At 43.4% G+C, this 22,991-nt stretch overlaps 2 protein-coding genes across 12 annotated transcripts in view; both read left to right on the forward strand.

Annotated features, from left to right (window-relative positions):
- The first annotated feature begins 126 nt into the window (after window positions 1-126).
- Window positions 127-8,806, forward strand: RNF6 (ring finger protein 6). Of its 11 annotated transcripts, none has more exons than XM_079323347.1 (5): window positions 148-250; window positions 1,025-2,567; window positions 3,879-4,091; window positions 4,584-4,691; window positions 5,981-8,806. In XM_079323347.1, exons 2-5 carry the CDS (start codon window positions 2,510-2,512, stop codon window positions 7,690-7,692), a joined length of 2,091 nt encoding a protein of 696 aa, XP_079179473.1. In that variant the 5' UTR covers window positions 148-250; window positions 1,025-2,509; the 3' UTR covers window positions 7,693-8,806. The 11 variants fall into 11 exon arrangements, with proteins under 11 accessions (XP_079179471.1, XP_079179480.1, XP_079179473.1 ...); XM_079323350.1 differs by having other exon boundaries at window positions 166-250; window positions 1,025-1,212; XM_079323352.1 differs by having other exon boundaries at window positions 214-323; window positions 1,025-1,212.
- A 12,751-nt stretch (window positions 8,807-21,557) lies between these two features.
- Window positions 21,558-22,991, forward strand: part of ATP8A2 (ATPase phospholipid transporting 8A2) — a gene marked incomplete at its 5' end in the record, with an annotated part of 312,234 nt that continues 310,800 nt past the window's right edge. The window contains one exon of the mRNA XM_079298009.1: window positions 21,558-21,834. Within this exon, the coding sequence (XP_079154135.1) occupies window positions 21,558-21,834 (277 nt within the window). The remainder of the gene's footprint in view (window positions 21,835-22,991) is intronic.

A 22,991-nucleotide genomic window follows, 5' to 3' on the forward strand; every position in this document is an offset into this window, starting at 1 on the left:
CTATAATCAACCGGATTCCTTATATAAGTTATTAGTGACTCTATAATCAACGTTATTCCTTATGTAAGTAATTACAAAGTCCCAAGCACGCGTGCGCACGAAGGGGCGGGGCTCGCAGCAGGGTCCGGCCCCTCTCTCGCGCACGGAACCTGCTTCGGCGGCGCCAGCAGTCGCCCGGACCGCAATCGGTGTTGGAAGCGGCACCCGGACCGCAATTGGAGGTGGAGCGCACCCCGCTCGCACGGCCAGGGTCGGTGTCCCGGCAGAGGCGGCTCCCGCTGCCGCCGGGAGGGACGGGGAGCGGCGCGGGACTGAGCCGGCCGGCAGCAGGCAGGGACGGGCTTTCGGGTCTCGCCGGCTGCGCTCTCGGCAGGCTTCCCCCCCCGGGGCAGGCGGCGGCGGCGGCATGGGCGCCTTCCCAGTTTGCCGCAGCGGGTGACGCGGCCCGCCGCGGGCGGGGGAGCCGCGGGCTCGGGCAGCGGCGGAGAGCGTGGGCCCGGGCGGGCCGGTCGGTGTCAGGGCCGGGCCGGGCAGCGGAGAGCGGGTCGGGAGGACACGGGCTGCCCGGCGCTGCTGCCATTGGCCGGCGGCCGCGGGCCGCCGGGGGCATTGGGCGGGAGCCCCGTCAGTCACGGCGCTCCCGTAGCCCCGGCAACAGGCGGGGGGCGGGGCAGGACCGGGCCCGAGGGCTCGCGGAGCCACCGGAGCCTTCACGACCTCGCGGCCCGGCCCTGCCCTGTCCTGTCCTGCTCTGTCCTCTGCCCTGGGGCGGCCCGGCCCGACGCTTGCGTTTGTGGACCCTGCTGCCGGCCTGGGGAGAGGGAGGGCGGCCACTCTCAGGCCCTCGGTTTGGGTCGCTCTCAGTGTCCCAGGGACTGTTTTCATACCCTTTTGACTCTCCTCTTTTCTCTCCTCCGCCCTCCCCCCCCCTCCACTCCCTAGTTCTCCAGGTTTCGTGCGTGGGAGTTTGGTTTGGTTTGGGGGTTGTTTTTATTTTTTTTTTTTTTAGTTTTTATTCCCAAAGTCGGTGAGATCATCCTGGCTGGAGGCTGCGGTGTGACAGAAATGCTAAATAGTCCTCTGGCTCGGGAAGGCTTTCTCAGCTAAACTCCGTAGTCGCCTTGCAATCAGGTGGTAGTCTTGCAGAAAATGAGTACCTAATTGAACCGGGGGTAGTACTCCAGGGAAACAGGCTGAAGCCTAAAATAATAAGTTATATATTAAAAAATAGTCGTAAACCTTAAAGAATAGACCAGAGTATTTAATGAATGAAGATCTAAAGGAGTAAGTCTTGGGTTGAAAATGCTAGAGAATGTAAGATGTTGGCATGCAACCCCTATCTCTTTGCAAAGGAAGAGTAAGTTTAGTCATAACTGGATTTCGATCTAGTTTTTTGCATTTTAGTAGTTAATACCCTTTTATTTTTCAATACTCCAAAATATTCTAATGCAGTGTACCTCATTTTTGATGCAGTTAATACTTTTCAACTTCCACAACTCTAAAACATTTTAGGTGTCAAAGTACTTGTTTTTGATGGCATTTGATAAGTAGGGATAGTAGTTGTCATCCATGGAGTTCTGTTAAACAGATGGGACAACCGAGCACTTCACACTTGTAACTGTTTTTGAGTGAGTCATTTAAGGAGTATGACTAATCATCCTACTGTACAGTTGTCAACAAAAGAGTATTTTTTTCCTTAACTACCCACAAAATCAAAGAGATTTCCAGATTTTCTGTGGATAACTGAAAGTAAAGAACCTATCTTTTGAACAACACTTTTAAATTTAGATTGAGGGGGACTACATGTGATGGGCTTCTTATCTAAATAATATATATGGCATTTTTTCTATGTAGCAGTATAGCGATGTACCTGGAAGTTGGTTAACTTAGAATGGTCATTGTCGGGCAAGCATGTTTTAAGACATTTGTCTAAATAACAACCTCACGTGAAACTGAATTAATTTTATCAATCCTCTTTCTTCCCCCCTCCCCGCTGCACCTGTGTCAAGTTTTAAGTCACCTGGGACAGAGGCACTTCAGTATCCAGTTCAGTCTGGATTGGGGATTTTCATGGTAATAGTCGTGATGGGTGTTGCCAAGGTAATGATAGTGTTGGGTGGGAGCTGCTTTTGTTATGAGGAAACCAGGGTAGTAAGAAGAAGAGCTGGGTGAGGAATTTGTGTTTAGAAGTGTGATATGAGAAGTGACCTGATTTGAACATTGTCCTCGTGGGAAATCGAAGTCAGCAGTTATCAACAGCTTGTGAGGCTGAGCCAAGAGGGCAACATTGATTAAAAAGAAAAAATATTATGGGAATGGAAAATGTCTTGGAGGGAAGATACTCAGATTTAATTTCTTTGAAGTGGAATGAGTTACAGCTAGGAGAGAAAATTTTAAATGCATCAAAATGCAGTGTTGGACACAGGAGGAAGATGATTGATTTGGAAGAAGTTTATTTAGAAGTGCAGTTACCAGGGGCAGGGGCTGGTGGGGGGAAGTAACATGAGATATGGAAATAATGAAACCAAGGATACATCAGAATGGATCCCACAAAGAACATAAGAAAGGTATATTAAATGTATGCCAGCTTCTGCTGTTGACAAATACATTTTCTGATTTGTGTATCTGTTTGCAGTATTGATAAAGATTTGCTCTTTTTTTGATGTATTTCTAATAGTTAGTTGGTCTGTTGTGTCATAACCTGTCCTGTGAAGACTAATCATTGATCAGGAGTGTGCTTAGAATGCTGTTTTGTGTGTTTCCCTATAATCTAAACTTGAAGTGACTTTTATATATGTGTGTATTGATGAAAAGCAAACAAACAAAAAAGAAAGGCATTTACTCACCTGCAAGCAGCATGGTGCAGTGTGGTTGGGGCTTTTTAGACTGATGATTTCTTTTGACAAGTGATTGCTTTTGTCAAGTGTCTGCCTTAGCAGGTGTTACAGGTGCCTTTTGTTAAACAGGAACCTCAGTTGAAAGGACACGTTGTCCTCTTTCAAATAGAGAGTGGAAGAACAGTTTTCATTTAGAAAATAGAAAAATTGAGGAGTGGTCTGAGAGCTGATTAGCCCGGGATTGAGTCCTAACCAGAGGGAGGTGGTAATGGCACAAATCTATGGAGATGATGCCTGTTTGACACTGAGAGGTTATTCTTGCCTTCTAACAGTGTCATCTTGGTTCAATATATGGTAAGTGATGAAGAACTGTGGCAAAAGTACAGCCCATCCCTTTTATACCCATATTCTGGAGATGGATATCCCTTTGCTAGCTAATCCTTAGATTAGAAAATGCAAAGGAATTATACAAATCATGTAAGAATGTGAGGAGAGTCATTCCACCGAAAATTAATCTGAGGCTGTGTAGTATGTGTGGGAAATGACTGATGAAAATACAAATGTAGTCTTATGTTGGGGTTGTCACAAGTCTACACTGGGTAATTGCAATCCAGTAATCAGAAAACCATGTTTTTAACTATACTTCAGCTTTTAAAATACTCCCCTCTGCAGTTGTATTTTCCTTGAGATAAAGGACATAAATTTTATGTTAACTCCTTTAAATTTCTAGAATGTCGTTATTTAGCTAAAAAAAAAAATAAATCTGTCATTATGTTTTTACTTTAAAGTTGTCATACCGACCAGTATATCCTTTCAGTGAGAAAGGGGGCTTGAAACTATTTTTCAGGAAGCTAGAAGTATTTATATATTTATATATTTGAATAATAAACTACACTGTTGTCTTGGCAAATGACACGAAGCTTGGTTCACCCTAATAATCTTTAGCTGTTAATAATTTGAAACTGCTGGGAACGTTTTACTGCAAATTAAGTGAATTCTTCCAGTAATTCCTGAGCAGTCTAATCTTCTGGTTTTGTCCAGGACAGCTTGGCATTATTATGGATCGCTCCCGACACCGTGCAGGAGGAAATGGCAATGAGCAGGCGCCTTCACGAGAGCGCAGCCGCGGCGGAGGTGAGAGACAGCGGCAGCTGGAGCGCCTCAGCCGGGAGGAGGCCTATTACCAGTTCATTAACGAGCTCAATGAGGAGGACTACAGGCTAATGAGGGACCGAAACCTGCTTGGCACTCCTGGTAAGATGTGCATACCTTCAGTAGAAGAGGTGCGATGAAGTAACACTCCTACTGTTAGGCACCATATGTGGTGCTGTTACTCAGGCTGCCTGAATTCTGTGGCTTGGTAGAAAGAGGAGAAACCTCCACATGGAACAAAAGTATAACAGTTTACCTGTATACAAAGATGGTGCATTTGAATGTCCAAACCTAGATAATTAACATTTGGTATGTTCCAGTATGTCTGTTGATACCTGGCAATTTGGGGGCCTCTGACTTGTTACTGGAAGCTGGCATCCTCTGAATGCATTCAATATCTTCCACTCTACTACTTACTTCCTCTGTTATCTGCACTATAATCTCACATTACTGCTGTTTTCTTTCTGGTTTCATTACTTTTATCTGTCTTCTGAAGATTTTCATTCAAGATAGAAAATGTTATTTCTGCATGTCTGTGTAGAGGCAGTAATAGTGTCTTACCTAACAGTGTTATCAAAATGTAAATTAATTCAGGGGAAATAACAGCAGAAGAGTTGCAGCAACGTTTGGAGGGGGCTAAGGAGCGTCTGACATTGCAGTCTGATCTGGATAACAGAGAAGGTGAAGGTAGAACTGTTGGAGGTAAACATTCTTCATTCATATATGTAGACACATATTATGTGGTGTATAAATACAGTTCTGTCAAGATATTTAAGAGATACTAATTTCTCTTGCTTTTTTTTTTTTTTTTTTTCAATGTGCCTCTAGGGACTGTTTAAAAGTAAGAGCGATTTCCTAAGGATACAAAACCAAACTTGAAATACTTTATGAAAACTCATTTATGTTAATCATAAATTACTTGCTCCTTTTCCCCCTCATTTTCCTTTGATAGTAAATGTTTGGGTTTTTTTTCAGATCTTAGGAGCTTTTATCATGTATTAGAGCAGTTGGACAATAAGATATTTGGAAGAGTTAATATCTCCGCTGTTTTGCCACTTTTGTTGTTTCTTTCCATTTCTTTCAGTCAAGTGAGGCTTGTGTTTTATGCATTATCTGTCTTCAATTCCCCAGAGATACTGGCTTACTCATTTGGCCAGTTCTAGTCAGATTTGGGAGAGGAATTGGCAGCTCAGAAATGAAGATACCAAAGTTCATGCAGCTTTCCTGGACATAAAGAGATGATAGAGTAGGGAGAACTTAATGTGATCCCTTCAAGGGAACTTGCTTTCTACACAGTTAGCGCTAACCACAACACTCATATCTGTTCTTGAGCATGTAGCTGGAGAAGGCTTGAAAATGGAGCTGTTGGTATTGTAATAGGAAAAGAGCATATTTGCACAAAAGGAGAAAATCTGTTCTAACTGTGCATCTCACCCAGACACATTCCTGTGTAAGCTGCTCTAGGTGACCCTGCCTTGGTTAGGGGAGTTGAACTAGAATATTTCCAGAGATCCTTTCCAACCTTAATGGCTCTGTGATTACTTGTTCTACTGCTTATAGGAAACAATTTTTTAAAATTTTCCAAATGAAGACAAGACTTGTTATTCCTTTTCCTGCTGTATCAAAATGAGTTGTTAAAATTTTCCTAAATTGGTGGCTTCAGCAAGGGGCAGGAATTGGACAAATACAACTATCTTTGGACCACCTGAATCCGAACTCTGGCTCAGAAGAGACCATCTGGGCATATTAATTTCTCTGTGAGTCTGCTGTTGAGACAAAAATTCTAAGTTGAACTGGTAAGTTTTGCTGACATTTTTATATAGAGCGTATTTTTGTACATAAGCCTTGCACGGTAGGTGCCCTGCTAGTGTGTTGTGCCTGAAGTCAGAGCATAGGAAGAGGATTTGGAGTGCATTATAATATGCATATATGTTACATATATGTAATATGTGGTTGTATGAATGTTTGCAATTCTGTTTTTTTTCTCTCAGATTCTGCAGTTCCTGGGGAAAACTCCAACGGTGATTCTTTGCTTGAATGGCTTAACACGTTTCGTCGCACAGGAAATGCCACTCGCAGTGGGCAGAGCGGGAACCAGACCTGGAGAGCTGTGAGTCGAACGAATCCAAACAGTGGAGAGTTTCGCTTTAGCCTTGAAATCAATATAAATCACGATCATAACAATTTTGAGGCTTCTGGTGAGGAGTATGTTGATATAGATGCTACCAGACTGTACGTAGAAAGAAGACGTCAGCAAGCAGCCAGTTCAGCAGCCCCACGGACAAGGAGCATGGCTGCAAGAGAGGCAAGCAACGAAGCTGCAAGGACCAGGCTTCTAAGACATGCCGTGGCATTAAGGTCAGAAATAGTCTCTCATGCAGTTTCAGAGAGGCTCAGGAGTAGAACGAGGGAGCTGACAGGCCAGACAAATAATAGTACGCGACATAATTCTGTGGCTGCTGGTGAACCAAGAGAAATGCCAGAAAGAGATACTTCTGCAGGAGTGAGTAGGGGTAGAGCTAGGAGTAATGTCCGGATGAATACAAACCAAAGACTAGAAATTTTGAGGCTGAGGTCTACCTTAAGTAGTCGAAGCCGCTCCCCACTGCAAAGGCAAGGTGATGCTGCTCGTTCTGAGGAACGTGGTCAGCGGCAGGATAGAAATGTACAGCAGGTCAACAGAAGTAGAAGACAAACAGCTCAAGCTTCTTCCCAGCCTACTCAAGAGCAAGCAAGAGGTAACACTCAGGCTCCCCAGCTTTCCACTGTAGCCCCATCCTTAGGAACAGCTTTGGAAGAGGAAGAATTTAGTAGGCCAGTAGCTGCTGTCAGAAGGCACCCAACAATTACACTAGATCTTCAGGTGAGAAGAATTCGTCCTGGAGAAAACAGAGACCGGGACAGCATTGCCAGTAGAACTCGTTCTAGAGTAGCAATGTCAGGAAACACTGTTATCTTTGAAAGTGACAGCGGGGGATTTCGGCGCACGATATCCCGGTCAGAGCACGCGGGTATTCGGACCTACATTACCACTATACGGATACCTCTTCGTCGGATTTCAGAAACTGGGCTTGGGGAGCTTTCATCAGTGGCTCTTCGATCAATCCTCAGACAGATAATGACAGGCTTTGGAGAACTGAGTTCTTTAATGGAAACTGAATCTCATTCAGAAGCGCAAAGAGGCAGTCACCATTTAGGAGATGCACACAATAACTCGAGTTCAGCAAACAGCAGTGATGCAGGTGGGGTTTTGTCAAGAAATGGGCATGCATTAGATGGCAGCAGGGAAAGAAATGGACAGAGGGGTGGTAGTCAACGCTCTGGGCGCAGTCGCGAGAACCAAGATAGCAGGCAGTCTCAAGATGCAAACAACCTAGTGGAGAGCGGAACGCTGCCCATCCTTCGGCTGGCCCACTTCTTCCTGCTGAATGAAGATGATGATGATGATCGTTTCAGAGGTTTAACCAAAGAGCAGATTGACAATCTTTCTACACGGAACTATGGGGATGTTCACACTGAAAATGAATGGAGTAAAACGTGCAGTGTTTGCATTAATGAATATGCAACAGGGAATAAACTAAGGCAGTTACCTTGTATGCATGAGTTTCATATTCATTGTATTGATCGCTGGCTTTCTGAGAACTCTACTTGCCCAATTTGTCGGCAGCCAGTTCTGGGGTCTAATGCCACAGATAATGGCTAGAATTGTTTGTACTGCTCCACACTCAAGGATTTGCTCCTGCTCTTTTATGAGCCAGATGAAATTCATTGGCTTAGACATGGGTCCATTTGTGGGGGGAGTTTTGTTAAATTTCTTTAAAAATTACAGAAACTTGTCTAAATCTAACAGTGTAAATACTATTTTTTCCAAGTGCAGGTCTAGGAGCACACGTAGAACCAAATGATATTGGTAAAGTTTATATTTTTTTAGATAATTTTGTTATGCTAAGCACTTTTGTAAATACAGAAATGCAATAGTTAATCAGTCCTGCTTAATGTATGTTTTTTAACATTGTAAGGGACTCGCTTTATTTAGATGACAAATTGTTTCACACAGACCCACCACTGTGTTGAAAAATTAGTGGCTAAATAGCCATTTGTTAGCTTTTTGTTCTAAGAACAATTTCTTTTACAGAGAGTCTCTTGCTGGACATGTTTGCTAAAGATATTTAAGTTACTTGAAGTGCTCATTTTAATAGATTTTTTTTGTTTTTTTAACATTGAAATATCCTTTCCAAAAACTTGCCAATTTGGTTATATTTTAAAAATTCTGTTGCAATTTTTTGCATGTGGTTTTACACAGTTCTTAACATTGACAAGTTCTTATTCAGAAGTGGTTGAGTTAGTGGCATTAAGAAATGTACATAATTAAATGCTGTCTTTGACAATCTTTGTCTTCTCAGTGCAGACAGCAATCAAATCTGATAATTCCAAGAGGGTGTGTCTTACTTACTCAAAGAATAAATGAGCTCTAAGGAAGTCTTTTTACTCTTCCAGATTCCTCAATCAATATTCCTGGGGTTTTAACTGCCTTAGTTTAAAGAAGGGAAACGTTTCCTTGACCATTATATTGTCTATAATATGCATGTTTCAGGCATCCTACTCATAAGAACAAAACAAAGACTTGAAGTGCTTTTGTACAAAAATTTAAGGTACACGTGTAGTGTTAGTCCTCTTGAAACATGCCTGAGGACCAAGTGGCAAAAGACACTAAAAAGGACAAAATAAGCTTCCCTGAAAATCCCCAGTATCTGTATAATTAGATACTAAACTTTATACCAATGACTTACACCGAAATAAAGTTGCAAGTTAAATAATTGAGGCTTTGTGTGAATTACTGTTGAGCCATATCCTGTAACTTAATAAGAAAACTTACTTAATGTTCAGTCTCAGTTTTTACTTTATTTTTCCCCACTTTTCCCCAGCTCTGTTCCTGGCCTGTTAGTAGTTATGGTACATAAAAGTCCAAAGCACTCCGGGGGTTTCTGGGAGAAGTTGGGTGTTACAGAGCTTGTCTTCTGAGCAGCCTACGTCCCTGAAGAAATGCAGGATTGTGCAGTAATCTGTCTTGTGTACATTCTGAGCAGTAGAAACAGTACTTGAACAAATCCTACTGACTTTCTCTGCCTGCAGATAGTGGCCTTGACAAATGTGTTTCTGTGCCAGGTGCATCGCTTAGAACATCTGCTCATGACCTCCTTCAAGGGGAGCTGTAAAATCCCATGTGATGGTGCTTCAGTTCTGCAAGTGGAAAACTTGTCATAAATTGCACAGAAGCGCTTCTTTTCATTCTTAAAAGTAGTTCTGAGAAACTGTTACGAGATTCAGATGATTTAAGGATATGATTAAGATCTCTTCTGATGCAATTTGTGCTGTTAATTACTGCAAATGTTGTTGACCCTTCCCTTGAGTGCTTCCTTAACTGCAATAAAGAGCGAGGAGATTTAAATGTGATTATCAGACTAGCTTATTTTTTTACTTTTTTTTTTCTTTTACTTCTGTTAGCTCCTGAGGCTGACAGTATATAAATATATGCATGTCTTCTGCTGCTTTCTTGTTTCTTTATGACTTGCTTTTATATTTAAAATCAGCCTGATTGAAAAGACGCATACAGAGAAAGCAGATTGGCTCACTGTTGCCTTACTGGTCAGGTCCTGCAAGGAAAATTTGAACTCTAATCCTTACAACGGCTACACTAGTGCACTAGAGATGAAGAGAGATTCTCTGTGTCTTCTTTCATTCAAGTAGGAATTTTGCTTTGTGTAAGAGCACAGTTGGCTACATAGTTCAAGATGAGATCACCTGTGACAGGGTATGTTTAACTGAGTTGCTAAGTGGAATATCCCAAAGTACAGTGAGAGCTTTTTGTAGAAATTGTAAACTATGGGAAAAGAAACATTAAGCCTCCACCACTGTATTCCTGCCCTGTCACATGAGAGTTGTCAGGTATTTTCCTTCCATTGGAGAAGCATGTAATTTGTTACTCAGCTTTCCCAAGATACTGTGTTAATGGGACAAATTAAATCATAGTGATTCAGTTTGGTACTGGCTTCAGTTGCCTTCATTTCTGTGATAAAACTTAAGTTCTCTGCCACCCCCCACCCTCCAAATACTTTTTTTTACTTTGTCCTTTGGTGACATTAAGAAACTTAATTTATTTATATGGAAATAAATATGAAAATATGGGCAGAGTTTTTACAAATAAGTTTATTTAAAATGAAATATTAAATGAAGTTCAACTGGTAGCACTAATCCAGAGCCTGTAGAAAGCCTTAATGTGGAAAATTACCTAGAGAAAGCCTTAAACATGACGCCTGCAAGGATCTAGAGAAATAATGGGCTGAATTAATAAGTGTTTCTTGTTCTCTCATATGTGTGATGCTATCAGTGACTTTCTAGCTGTTATGGCTCTGTATGTCTCTTTAATAGTTTCTTCTTTAATAATACATCACATAGAAGTGGATTCCTGTGTTGCCAAGCAACACCCAACAATTAGCAACATGTGCGAATTTGGAAATGCAAAAGAAAACAGTAAATGATAGCAGGTTGTGTCCTGCCACTTAATGCTTTTGCCTTGATGGGAAATAATTATTCTGCTATTAAAAGTAGATGCCACTTCCCCATGCCCAAGCTGCTGCTGATGTGACTCTGTGCAGTTACCTGGTAAGTGCCAAGTGGCTGATCAGAGCCCAACCAACCTGACCACCAGGCCAGCTAGGAATGATGTGGGGTGGGGCAGGACATCCTGCAACTGTGTGAGGGTACGGGGGACCAAGTTGGTCATCAGAGTGTGCAAGATGATGTGGGCAAAAGAAACCTCTTAACAGAAGAGAGTTGCAGTGGACTCACTCCAAGTCTGTTCACACAAATAGTGCAGGCCCTACAGGCCAGTATGGTGGGGCAGGTACTTTTCTTTCTCTTCAGAAATCAGCATCTCGAGTGCTGGTCTGCAGAAAGCTTGGGGAAGAAGCACGAGAAATCCGGTCTGTTTGCAGTTCAAAGGCTGTGATCTCATCAGGATCACAGAGACCTGGTGGGATAGCTCACACAGCTGGAGTGCTGCAGTGGGTGGATGCAGGCTCTTTAGGAAGGACAGCGATGGGGAGGAGCTGCCCTTTGAGGCGAGAGCAGCAGGAATGCATGAGCTCTGTCTCAGGGTGGATGGGAACCAGCTGAGAGCCAGGTCACGAGTAGCAGGCAGACCAGCATGGTCACTGTTGTGGTAGCTGTCTGCTACAGACCACCTGTTCAGAAAAAGAGCAGGTGGGATCTTCTTCGACAAACAGTCCAGAAGATCTCTGGATTATTGTTTCACAAAAAATAGTATGTATTCTTGCCAGTTTCCTTTCTTTCAATGTCCACCCCTGAAAAGAGACCCATTAATTTGATTGTGGGTTGTAGGATTTGCCAGTTTCTGATGAGGCTTTCAGACCTGACTCTCCTTTTGAATGCAGTGACCATGCATCAGTGCAGTCTGCAGGATTTCAAGGAGAGAGGGGGCACATGTCAGAAAGCTCAGGATTATTGCTATCCAGTCATATACCATGGTTATAACTGGAGCTGTGCATACCTGGCTGTGGTCAGAGCAGCATTCAGAACAAAAGACATGGCCATGCTGTCAGTGCAGCACTCAGAGATGAGTCTTTAAAACTAAAAATATAATTAGCTCTCCTGAGATCCTGTGCAGCTAATCTGATTTCAGCTTGCACGCAGAAAGCAACAACAACAAGCAAGCACTGCCCAGCATACTGCAGACTTCCCTCAGCCTGCTCATGTTTGCAGTGGGAATGAGATTAGCCCACCTTTTGGACACACAAGGTACCTCACAGCAAAATTTCTTGCATTTCTTTTTTTTTTTTTTTTCTTTTTTTTTTTTTTTTTTTCCCTGGGCTTACACTAGACTTTGAATAGTCTGAAAAAGACCTGGAGCAGGTTCACCAGATACTCAGTGCACATTGCTCCTTGGCGTTCACACTTATTCCAGAAGGTGTTTATCCCAGCACTAAATTTATCTTTAGTGTAATGTAAATTGCCTGAAGTGCAAAAATGAAACATCTACACACTAAAACAAAACAAATACAGCTTTGATTTTGTTTTACAGGTTGATCAACTAAAATGGGATATGTAGGATCACTTTGTCCCATTATTTTAAGCAGCCCTTTTGGAGGCTGAACTTCAGGCATTTATAACCCACATTTTGGGTTCTTGACCTGAAGATAAATTATATTGCTTGTGCTTCTAAGAGAAGCACTTGAATTGTATGTTGAAACTCTTCCATCTCATCAGTAATATTAAGACTTCAACTTGGCTAGTTTCATTGTGATATATTTCCTTGCACGGCACCGTTTCTACAGTACTGAGCATCTGACATACCTTACACAGAGCCTGTGAGCTATTTTTGCAGTTCACACACATTTGAGCTACATTAATAATGGCTCACTCTTTACCTTCAGGCATGCATGCCCAGGAAAGCACATCATGTTGCTATTTTAATACAGAGGTCTTGCCCTTTTCTGAGTGAGTAATGCATGAATAGAGCTACTTTGGCTACTGGTACAATTTCTTTTACTGTGTTCTTAAACACATTTTGCATACACTTTATTCTGTTTGTTCAATTTTATCAGCATACATATAAACACTGAAAGAGTAGGAATTGCCAGAATGTGTATGAGCATACACTGTAGTTAACATGCATAATGTGTAGCAGCTAACTTGAATATACATAGTGAAAGTAAAGAATCAAATTATTTCATCAAAAGGTCTCTAAAATTTAGTCCTCTCCCCCCTTCATTTTAAGGTATCTCCAAGCCTAGGCTCCAACTTTTTTTCTTGTTACATGAATCTCAAACTATGATTCTGGCCTCCCAGCTGATTTCAGTCACTCATTATTCCCCTGCATCCACTGTGCTCTGACATGAATCAAGTTATAACTCCTGTTAGGATCTAGGCTGTGAGATGTGAGTAATGCAGTTTGAGGCATCCAAAACCCCAGCAAGTACCATGACGAGATTCCTTCTCTGAGATGGTGGCAGAATTGGGGAAGGCAGTTTGAATAACCCGGATTATTTTGGATACACTGAGAAGCACACTGAGAGCAATAGCCTGTGCAGAGTCCCAGTGCACAGGGCCCCACAGCAGCCCATGTCACATCCCCGTGTGCTGCCTGGACCAGCTGAATTTGGATGAAGCTTCGGCTTCCAAGAGGAAGAGTCACAGCAGGAGAGGGCGCCAGACAACAAGGAGCAAGTGATGGCTTGGAGCTGCATCTGGGAGCACAGATCTGCCTCGGAAGGGGAGGGTGACCGGCAACAGGGCACCGTGTGACACCCCTCCCTTTAAGGGAAGGGAACACTTCAGCTTTGAAAATGCTCATTGGTCAAAAGGAGCCAAAAAAGTCCGAGGGTCCACAGAGTTTTTACCAGCAAATTACACACTTGTTGTGGAAATCGGTATGTTAGTCCTAAGAAGTTTAGGCTTTGTTATACAGGTACATGGCACTGGGTTTTGGAAAACGAGGTAGGGTGAAGGAAATTAAAGAGGTTAATTAAAAGTGGAAAGATTAATTTTTAAAAGGAAAAGACAAAAAGAAAGGGGGAAAAAAGAGGAAAAGAGAGATGAAAAGGCAGCATCAGATCTTGATCCAGCATTGATCCAGCTTATCAGATGCCTGTCCTTGTTTCAGCATCTATCCAGCTGATAAGCAGTTGAGCCAGTCCAGCTGATGAGATGTTGGGGCTCTGGGGGAACCTCCTGGGCTTAGGAGTACCTTTTTATGTTTCTCCACTCCAAAAGCATTTTCCATGTTATTTAATTACCATGCAATCTGTATCTTTAGGCCTTGTAATGGGTCAGAAGGCTTCAGGAGTCTTTGGTGGTTGATTTGAAATAACACTGAGGAAAGTCAGCCCCCAATACCACCTTATAGACCATGTCTACATCCTGCTATGGTTCTTATGGAAAAGTCCTGTCCTGTCTCCACCTGGCCCCCCTTCTCCAGCCAAAACTTAATCTTTTTCACAGTGTGCTAGTACCCATAGTCCTTTGTTATTACCAACAATTCTCATCTGTTATTGCAAACAGTCCTTGGCTGGCTCTGGTCATCAGTATTTGAGACATACACATTAGCACCTTATCTTTTAGGAGCCGAAAACTCAAAAGGATCTCCCTTCAGACCACTGTCCATAGGATTATAGAAAATGGGGTTTAGTCATAATTATTTTTCATGCTGGCCACAATTCGAGTTGGTAACTTTCTTGGAAGGTTCATTAACAGAACTATTATTCCACTCAGGTTGTTATTCAGGCAAGAAGAAAAATTAGGTTTCCAAGGCTGCTTGTTAAAAAACAAAGGCTCAGTAGACAACACTATTTCTTGGGAGCAGACAATGTTTCTGATAAGCTGGAGAGGGGCTTAGTCCAGGTGCAGCTTGTCAAGGCCGAGACCTCACAAGCATTTCTGATATGACAGAGCAGCCCGAGCAGGGAGGGGGGTACGATTAGAGTCAGCTTCTCTGGGCTCTACACACCGTGAGCCCGGGAGACGCTGCCGAGCCTCATCTTCCCCTAAGAGGGCGGAAAACCCCCAGGATTGGGGGAAAACCGGTTTCCCTTCGCGCTCCCTCCTGGGAGGGAGGGCAGGGCAGAAGCTCCTCGGACATTGCACCTGTGGTCTTTGCTTCGCCGGCTGTGGAGATACTAACGCGAGCTTCAACCCATGCCAGCTCCGAAACAAAACGAATTGGCCGGATTTGAAGCAAGGCCGCGGAAAGCCGGCTGGCAGGAAGGAGCAGCGCCGCCGGTTGGCAGCAGGCGGGCGCGGCCCGGAGCTCTCCGCGGTGCTGGAGCGGCTCCGGGGCCGTGCGGGGCGCGGCGCTGCCCGGGCACGGACACCGCCCGCCGGCGCTCGGCAGCCGCAGCGCTGCTTCTCCCGGCGCCGACGGAAGCGCCGCCGCTCCTTCTGCCCCCTCCGCCCTGGGGAGATGGGGGTGCTGATCTGCAGGGCATGCAATATCACAGAATCACAGAATCATGGGATGCTTTGGGTTGGGAAGGGCCTTAAATCCAACCCCCTGCCATGGGCAGGGACGGCTTCCACTAGACCAGGTCGCTCAGAGCCCCATCCAACCTGAACACCTGCGGGAATGCGGCATCCACAGCTTCTCTGGGCAACCTGTGCAGTGCCTCACCACCTGCACAGCAAAGAACTTCCTCCTAAGACATAACCGAAACCCACTCTCTCATAGCCCAAAGCCATTCCCCTTGTCTCTACACACTCTTGTAAAAAGACCCTTCCCATGTCTGTTCTACTAAATGGTATTTCAGTGGGTGTTTTGGTTTGTTTTTCTGGTTTTTTATTTTTTATTTTTTAATTTTTTTACTTACTATGTTCTGCACACAACACTAACTTTTTTCTGGTATCAAAGTGTTTGGAGCAAAGTCCAAGTCACAGAGAAACTGCATACTGAACTCCATTATTTCCAATCATATGGCTCCTTGGCCCTAGCACTTGGTTCAAAACATATTCCAGAATATTTACACACATGCTCCAGAGTATGATTTACCTTAACAAGGGTATCTATTCTCTCAAGCTTCTTTTTAGTCTTTCTGAGAACATCTCTTTAGGGCTAACTTTTACATTTCTGCATTTGTTTACAACTACAAAGTGGGTGCCACTAAAATCAGTATGGCAGTGTTTTATGTCTGCCTTGGATTCCCTTTGCACTGGTCTCATTGATTACAAAGCCATAGAATATTGGACTCACATTAGCAAGCAACCTAGCTGTGGGACAGGGAAGTGAATCAAAATAATGAAAATGCATCTCATGCATTTTGAGAACTATTTACATTCTGGAAATCAATCTCATCTTAAATGTTTCCTATGAAGACAGGCTGGAGAAGAGAAGGCTCCAGGGACACCTTAAAGCACCTTCCAGTACCTGAAGGGGGCTGACCAGAGAGCTGGGGAGGGACTTGTTACAGGGGCATGGAGTGGCAGGGCAAGGGGGAATGACTTTAAACTGACAGAGGGCAGGCTTAGATTAGATATAAGGAAGAAATTCTTTACTGTGATGCTGGTGAGACACTGGAATGGGTTGCCCAGAGAAGCTGTGGATGCCCCATCACTGGAAATGTTCAAGGCCAGGCAGGATGAAGCCTGAGCAACCTGGTCTAATGGAAGGTGTCTCTGCCCATGGAAGGGGGTTGGACTGAGATGATGTGGCCCCTTCCAACCCCAAGCCATTTTCAGATTCTATGTTTTTTTCATTAAGCTTTTAGTTTCTTCAGTATTCTTGTTTGCTTAAGAATGCATTTTTTCTTTTAGCTAATTACTAGCTAATTGCTAACTTGGCTCCATACAAGCTAAGATCAAAACTATGGTCTACTCTACCATATGTCTTTCCTGTGCAAAGCATTTGCAGGGGGCTGTTCTACACAGAGCTTTCCATCAATTTCCAACCTGGTGAATTCTTTCCGTTGACATCATTATCATGGAATAAAAATTACTTGTTCCAATTTAGCTTACTGTACTTTGATTGTATCTTTAAAACCATACAAACTTGGAGTTATTCTGGAAAAGTAATAATGCTGATGTTTGTTTCCTGAACTAAATTGCAGGTATGAAGAACTTGTTATATGAAGTTCTTAGTCTTGAGTATACTAGAAAAGATGCATTGTTTTTCTTTATTTAGTTTCATGGGGTTTTTAATTTAGTTTCACTAGTGCTAAAATAGAATGGGTTCAGTATTTTTAATTTTTCTCAGTAATTTTCAGACAAATCACAGATTACCTCCTGCTATAAAATGAGTATAAATTTTAGTTTCCAACATATCGATATGATTATTCTATTCATTGTAATTTTATTTACATATGTCATTATTCAAAAATTTGAAAAGCCTGAATGGCATATAAACAATTCAAATGTCTACATTTCCAAATTTTTATCTTTTTTCCCCCATTTCACTTACAGGTAATTGTTTACCCTTTCTCTACCCCTCCATCCCTCTCCCATGCTCCCATTGAATGTGCAATTAATAATTTTCTTTTTTACACTTTCAGGTTAAGTCTGTGGGTTATGGTTAAGTGTAAGAGGAATATTACTGTTGAGCCTTTCTGCTTTATAAAGTATAGGAGACTCCAGCAGAGATTATGGGTGGGTCATGCATGCATTGAAATATGTTCACATATTTAAGGTCACATCATGTATCTGTCTATAGGTACCAGTGTCTCTGTGAGGAAGATCCTTAAGTTATGTTACTTATTTTCTTAAGATGAGTGATAGCAAGCACACTTTCTCTATCAATCTAGCAAGCCCTGGATTTTTTACTTTTTTTTTAACCTTTTAAAAAATGTCATGATGAGTGACAGATACCTTCCCTGTAGCTCAGCATATTATCTGCATCATGCTCATTTTGATCCTATGCATGTAAACAAGGAAAAAGCACCACAGCATAAAGATTTGGTATAAGACCAGAGAGTCTATTATGTTGTTTTTCTTCTTTTTCTTTTTTCATTTTTTTTTTTTTAAAGACAAGCAGAGTTAGACAAGCAGATCTTGCTTGCAATTACTCTCATCCTGTAGCCTAATACCACCACTGCTGGCAGGAGGCCACAGGCTTTGTACTGACTTTGCAAGGCCTCAGGACTAAGCCTCATTTTGTCTGAACTTTTACTGACCTGTCTGTGGCTTTCTTTTACTTAGTTGCAACAGCAATATCTCTAATGGGAAGATAGCTAAGTCTAACTGTTTAACTTTTATTTAATTTTGTATGGCACCATTTTGGCTTTTATATGGAGAGTGACAAAATGTTCTGCTGTGGAGAATGAGATATTTGTAACTAACATAATGATGTATAACACCATTTATAACTAACATAATAATGCATAACATAACATGTAGAGGAATACAGGCTTGGTATGACAGCAGAGTCCCTGAGAGTGGACTCACAGGACATGGTAGAAGAGGCATAAGATTATGAAGAAAATGAGCACAGCCTTGGCATTGGATTACTTGGGGCTACAAAGACTTAATGAGCAGTCAGCTAAAGCAGTGCAGACCTAGGAAGTGGACAAAGATGGTTGAGGGATTACACAAAGAACAGGTACATACCATACATAAATGGCATCCCATATAATATAATTGGATGTAAAGTAGAGCAGTAGATAAATGGATAATGAGCAAGGTGTGAAGGCATTTTTAAAAACACACAAAAAATAGCCCTTTGCTTTTCAAAATAGTTCTTTTTTAGTTTCAAAATAGTTCTTTAGTTCAAAATACAGTTCTTTGCTTTTCTCAGCAAGGAATTTCTTGGGAAGACACTGATGACCAGCTGCAGCCCTGACATCCACTGTTTTACAAAGGTCAGCACTGTCTGCCATTGGTCTCAGAGGGGCAGTGGAAGGGCAAGCATCACACCAAAAAAAAAAAAGGCAGACAGGAAGAGTGTGAATTCAAAATATTGATACGGTTTATTATTTCTGTTTTTTTTTTTCTTTCAGAAGTAGTAGTAGCATTCTTTAATTTCTTTTTTTTTTTCCTTCTTTTTTGGTAATAATTAGCTCTCTCCCTTGATTAGACTGTTATGTTTTCCACTACACTAATAAAAGTAGCATGTGTTTCTTTCTTTCCTTCTTTTTTTTTTTTTTTCCAGAACCAGCCTCTGTGTATAACATTAGCAATTGGAGCAGAGGATGCATCTTTTTGGAAATTTGGGCTTAACAATCTCTCTAAGGTCCCAGACGACATCTGGCACAGTCAAAAATAGAATAAAGATATCCTGTCTCCCAGTCTGGCACATTAACTACAGGACCATTCTTCCTGCCTTTGCTTTATTTATTACATTGAAATAATTATTATGCATACTGAGCTTTTTGAAAGTACATTGCTATAAATACTAGAAAAGTGAGCACATCGTAATTTGAAAAATAGCAACTCCTTTTTTTTGGGTACATCATTCAAACCATGGAGCCATTACGACAGACCCCAGGGAATAATACTGCCATGACTCATGGTCTGATAATACACAATTTAGTGCATATCAGCACGATGACAAAGACAGGCATTGCATAACAAAATGACAAAGGTGAGTCCTGCACAGTGGAATGAGCTGTTTCTTTCCTCAAAGCTCAGGGCTAACCCACAGCTTATCAGCTGGTTACTAATGAACATGAGCTTTCACTAACACAACTGCTCTGACTGAACACTTAGCCTGCTGAGCAGGACACAGGTTCTTTCTCAGTTACTGAGGTTATCCTTCATACTTGGTTTCCTTCGACAATTTTGCAGTCCACTTTCTCCCCTCAGCATCCCACTAGACTGCAGTGTATGATTATATCAACTTGTGACTTGAGACAAATTGTGCAGGCGGGTCTCCTCTGAGGCCCTCATTCTGAGCAGAGGCAAAGATGTGTTTTGTTTCTTCCATGTCAGTAAGCTTTATTGAAATGCCTGGTCATTAAATGCTCAGGGAGTGCCTTCCATGGGGATACAGCTCAGGCTTGTCAAGGTAAGTGTGGGCTGGGTAGTTAAATCTCCTTGAGGCACTCAAGCAGTTGAATTTAGGTGAGTGAGGAGCCCTTGTAGCTGCAAGGCAGATGGTGTTCTAGCTGGAGCACTCTTAGAGAACATTGAGTGTGCAGAGGTGAGAGCAAGTGCAGTGCATGTGAAGGAATGAATGCACTCAGCTGCTACACGGGCTTGCAGGCTGACAGTCCACAATACTTTAAGTGTACTGTAAACACAATTTACCTGAGGGCTAATTTCTGATGAAAAAGTAAACATGAATCCAGGAGTTGCCATTCATTTTTTGGTCCTTTCTTGTGAGCAATTTCTTTGACTTTGCGCTGACAGCTTGAACCCAAAGTGATCTTCAATTTGTCTGCTAGCTAACAATGAATGTGAAGTGATCCCCTGTTACCCAGGTAATTCGTTCTGGTACAAAGATACTGACCACAACAGAAAATAATTTGTGGAGAGGAGAAAGAGTAAGCTCAGAGAGAAAATTATGTTCATGAAAATAACCATCTTTGTGTTGTGGTCTTAAGATGAGAAAGGCATGCAGGAATGCCAGCACTGGGCATTATCCTTACTGGATGATTTCATTCACAAAAGCTCTTGGGCCACTTCTCCCAGAGTGATAAAATCCATGAGTAAAAGCTTCTCACAGGCAAATACCTATCAGCAGCAGTCCTGTCTCAAAGCACACATCTCCAGTGGGCTATGGTGCATTCAGTGCAGTCAGTGTAAAATCCACTGGATTACTTTGAGTTTAGGAAAAGCAAAGTGGTTCATCAGTAAATTTCTAACATTTTGTGAAGTTGTAGCTAGAAAGTATCACATTCCATACTATATGCGAGGACACCAAAGTACAGCAAGATTCAGAGGTTTAGCATTATTTATGATCTTTGGAGTAACACCCAAGTTACCCATCATGTGTGGTAGCTAATTCTGTAGGGTCAAGTGGTTTAGATACACACTTAATGCCATTTGTCACAGGCCTTCAAGATATCAGGGACCGTTTCCTATGTGGTAGATCTACTCAAAACTCAATATATCCTTGTCCTGTGGTGATTCTGCCTCATTTAAATAATTCTACCTCGAAGCTCATCTGGTAGAGAAAGCAACCCCTTACGATGCAGCAACTTGATAGTAAAGCCTCGTTAAGACCAGATCTGTAAAGATTTAGAGGTGCTGTTTTACCTAATTTTTTTTTTCCTATTGAGTTACATTCTTTCTTTGCCTGTCCTTAGGTAAATTCTCATGGTTCCAAATGTTTTGCAGAGAAAGGTAATGTGCTGTAAGTGCTACATTGATTAATCTTTCCTCTATCTTTTAATCCTTTATTTACTGGACATTTTGAGAAGGAACTGTATCTTTTGTGATGAGGCTGGCAGCATGCCACAGTGATGAAAGATGCCCTTGTAACCGGAACAAAGAAGCCCGGTTAGGGATCCTGATCCCAGCGGGAGCTTTCTCGTGTGACAATTGATAAAAGATTCGTGTCAATCATAAAAATATTGGGGGTTGTATAAACCAGAATACTTAGGTCTGAAATGAAGCATGACACTAAGGAAAGGAAAATATATGATTAAATAATTTTGTTTTAAATCCCCCTGTTATGAATATTATGTTTCTAAATAAGTTTTATCTACTGACAGCTTGCAAAACAAGGCTTTCACACAGCCCAACAGATTCTGCAAAATCAGGTTTCCTGCCTTTGTGTAATCAATAGCAGCCTATCCCTAAGACCAGACTTCCTGACTTCTGCCATTCCTTATCTACCAGATGGTTATCTATGGGACTTGACAAATTGTCTAGAGACTCACGTCGTCCAGCGAGCCCACGGACCACCACTGCGTACCTGGCAAAATTATGACAACAAAAAAACTAACAATTATTGATGACTACAAGGAAACCACGCTACAAAAGGGAGCTGCAAACCAAAGTTCGGTGGAGCACGGAGCGAGCAGCGGCTCCCACGTATCCCCAGCTTGCTCTATGTGAAATAAACCAATCTAAATTTTGCTGAATGTCGAGACTTTTGTTTCTCATTTGTAACACTCGGGATGCTTCATGCGCCTAGCCAAACACCATTCCCAGGCAGACACCTCAACCGCAACCCGGCCGTACTCGGCGCACGGAGCCGGGAGGGCGCGGCGGGCCCGGCCGGCCGAGCGCCCGCCCGCCCCCGCAGCCCGGGCGGTGCCGGCGGCCGCGCGCGGCGTCGGCGTGCGGGGGGGCCCATGGCAGCGCGCCCCGGCCGGCCGCACCATGCCCAACACGGCCGGCCTGGACACCGCAATGAAGATGTCCCTGCGCCGCAAATCCTCCAAGATCCACTCCTCGGCCGGTGAGGAGAGGGCGAGGCGAGGCGGGCGGGGAGGAGGCGCCGCGGCGGAGGAAGGAGGGTGCGGGGTACGGGAAGAGAAGGGAAGAAGGGAAGGGATGGCAGCGGCGCCTCCATGGCGCGGCCCTGGCGCTCACAGCCCGGCGCCGGGGCTCCCGCAGGGCCGACCCGCCCGCAGGGGCAGCGCTCGGCCCGGAGCAGCGCTGCCCGCCCGGCCGCGGCCCCAAGGGCACCGCTGCAGACCCCGGCCCGGCGCTGCCATCCCACCCAGAGTGAGCCCCTTCGTTCCCTTGGCTCTGATGGGGTCGGACAGCAGAATTTGTTCTGGCAGAGGGCAGTACCGCCGAGACAGGGGTGCCCCCGCCCCACCGCGCCTGTCAGGGCTCTGTCCCGTGATCGGCAGTGGGGAGAGCATCAGGCACTGCGGTGAGCCTGCGGAGAGGTAAATTACAAGGTTTCTTAAGAGGTTCCTTTAGGAAACTGTTTCCCAACTAGTTCATAAAAAAAAAAATAAAAATAAATAAACGGAAATTGAAGACTTTGAAGGTGGAATTCTGCTCCCAAAGGACTTACACTGACTTTGGTCGGACCAAGGTGCATTCAGATTGCAGCTCTGGTGTGTTCTGCTTGGGCATAGATGAAGCATCAGTGACATTGCTGGTGACTTACAGACACCCGTTCCTGTGCAATATGTTTAGGTGTCCTAGTACAGTCTCTGTGGTGAGTAAAAGTGTGGTATAGTGCTGCTTCAGCACCTTTTGTTTCAATGAGAAGTGTGCACATATCCTGATCAGCTCTGCTTGGGTTAAATCTCAGAGCACCTTGGAGAGCATTTGCTGGATTGCTTTTGGATGATGCTGTATTTGAAGATGTCCTTTAGCCACCCTTGGCTGTTCAGCTAGAACAGGCTAGAGCTAGCTGAAAGGAGAAAGCCACCTTCCCTTTAGCTCCTCTGCACAACCCGGTCACTCTAGTAACATTTCCCTTTTGGCCTCATTGCTTGGTAGCAAGGACAGAACTTCAGGGACTTCTGCATAGCCGCCAAAGTAAGTGGGAAGCTGAGCAAAGAGGTGTGTAATGCCTGCTCAGAGGAAATGGTAAGGTTTCAGGGTAGGATTTAGCATATTACCAGCTTTACTTATCTTCAGCCTAAGCCATTC

The sequence above is a fragment of the Erithacus rubecula genome (assembly GCF_903797595.1).
Source record: "Erithacus rubecula genome assembly, chromosome: 1".
Taxonomy (NCBI): Eukaryota; Metazoa; Chordata; class Aves; order Passeriformes; family Muscicapidae; genus Erithacus; species Erithacus rubecula.

What these genes read in the sequence shown, in the direction of transcription:
- RNF6 (XM_079323347.1), top strand. Translation starts at nt 2,510, where the DNA reads ATGGAAATAATGAAACCAAGGATACATCAGAATGGATCCCACAAAGAA. An exon ending in AAACCTGCTTGGCACTCCTG is followed by an intron (nt 4,092 to 4,583) that starts GTAAGATGTGCA and finishes AAATTAATTCAG; the next exon opens with GGGAAATAACAGCAGAAGAG. An exon ending in TGAAGGTAGAACTGTTGGAG is followed by an intron (nt 4,692 to 5,980) that starts GTAAACATTCTT and finishes TTTTTCTCTCAG; the next exon opens with ATTCTGCAGTTCCTGGGGAA.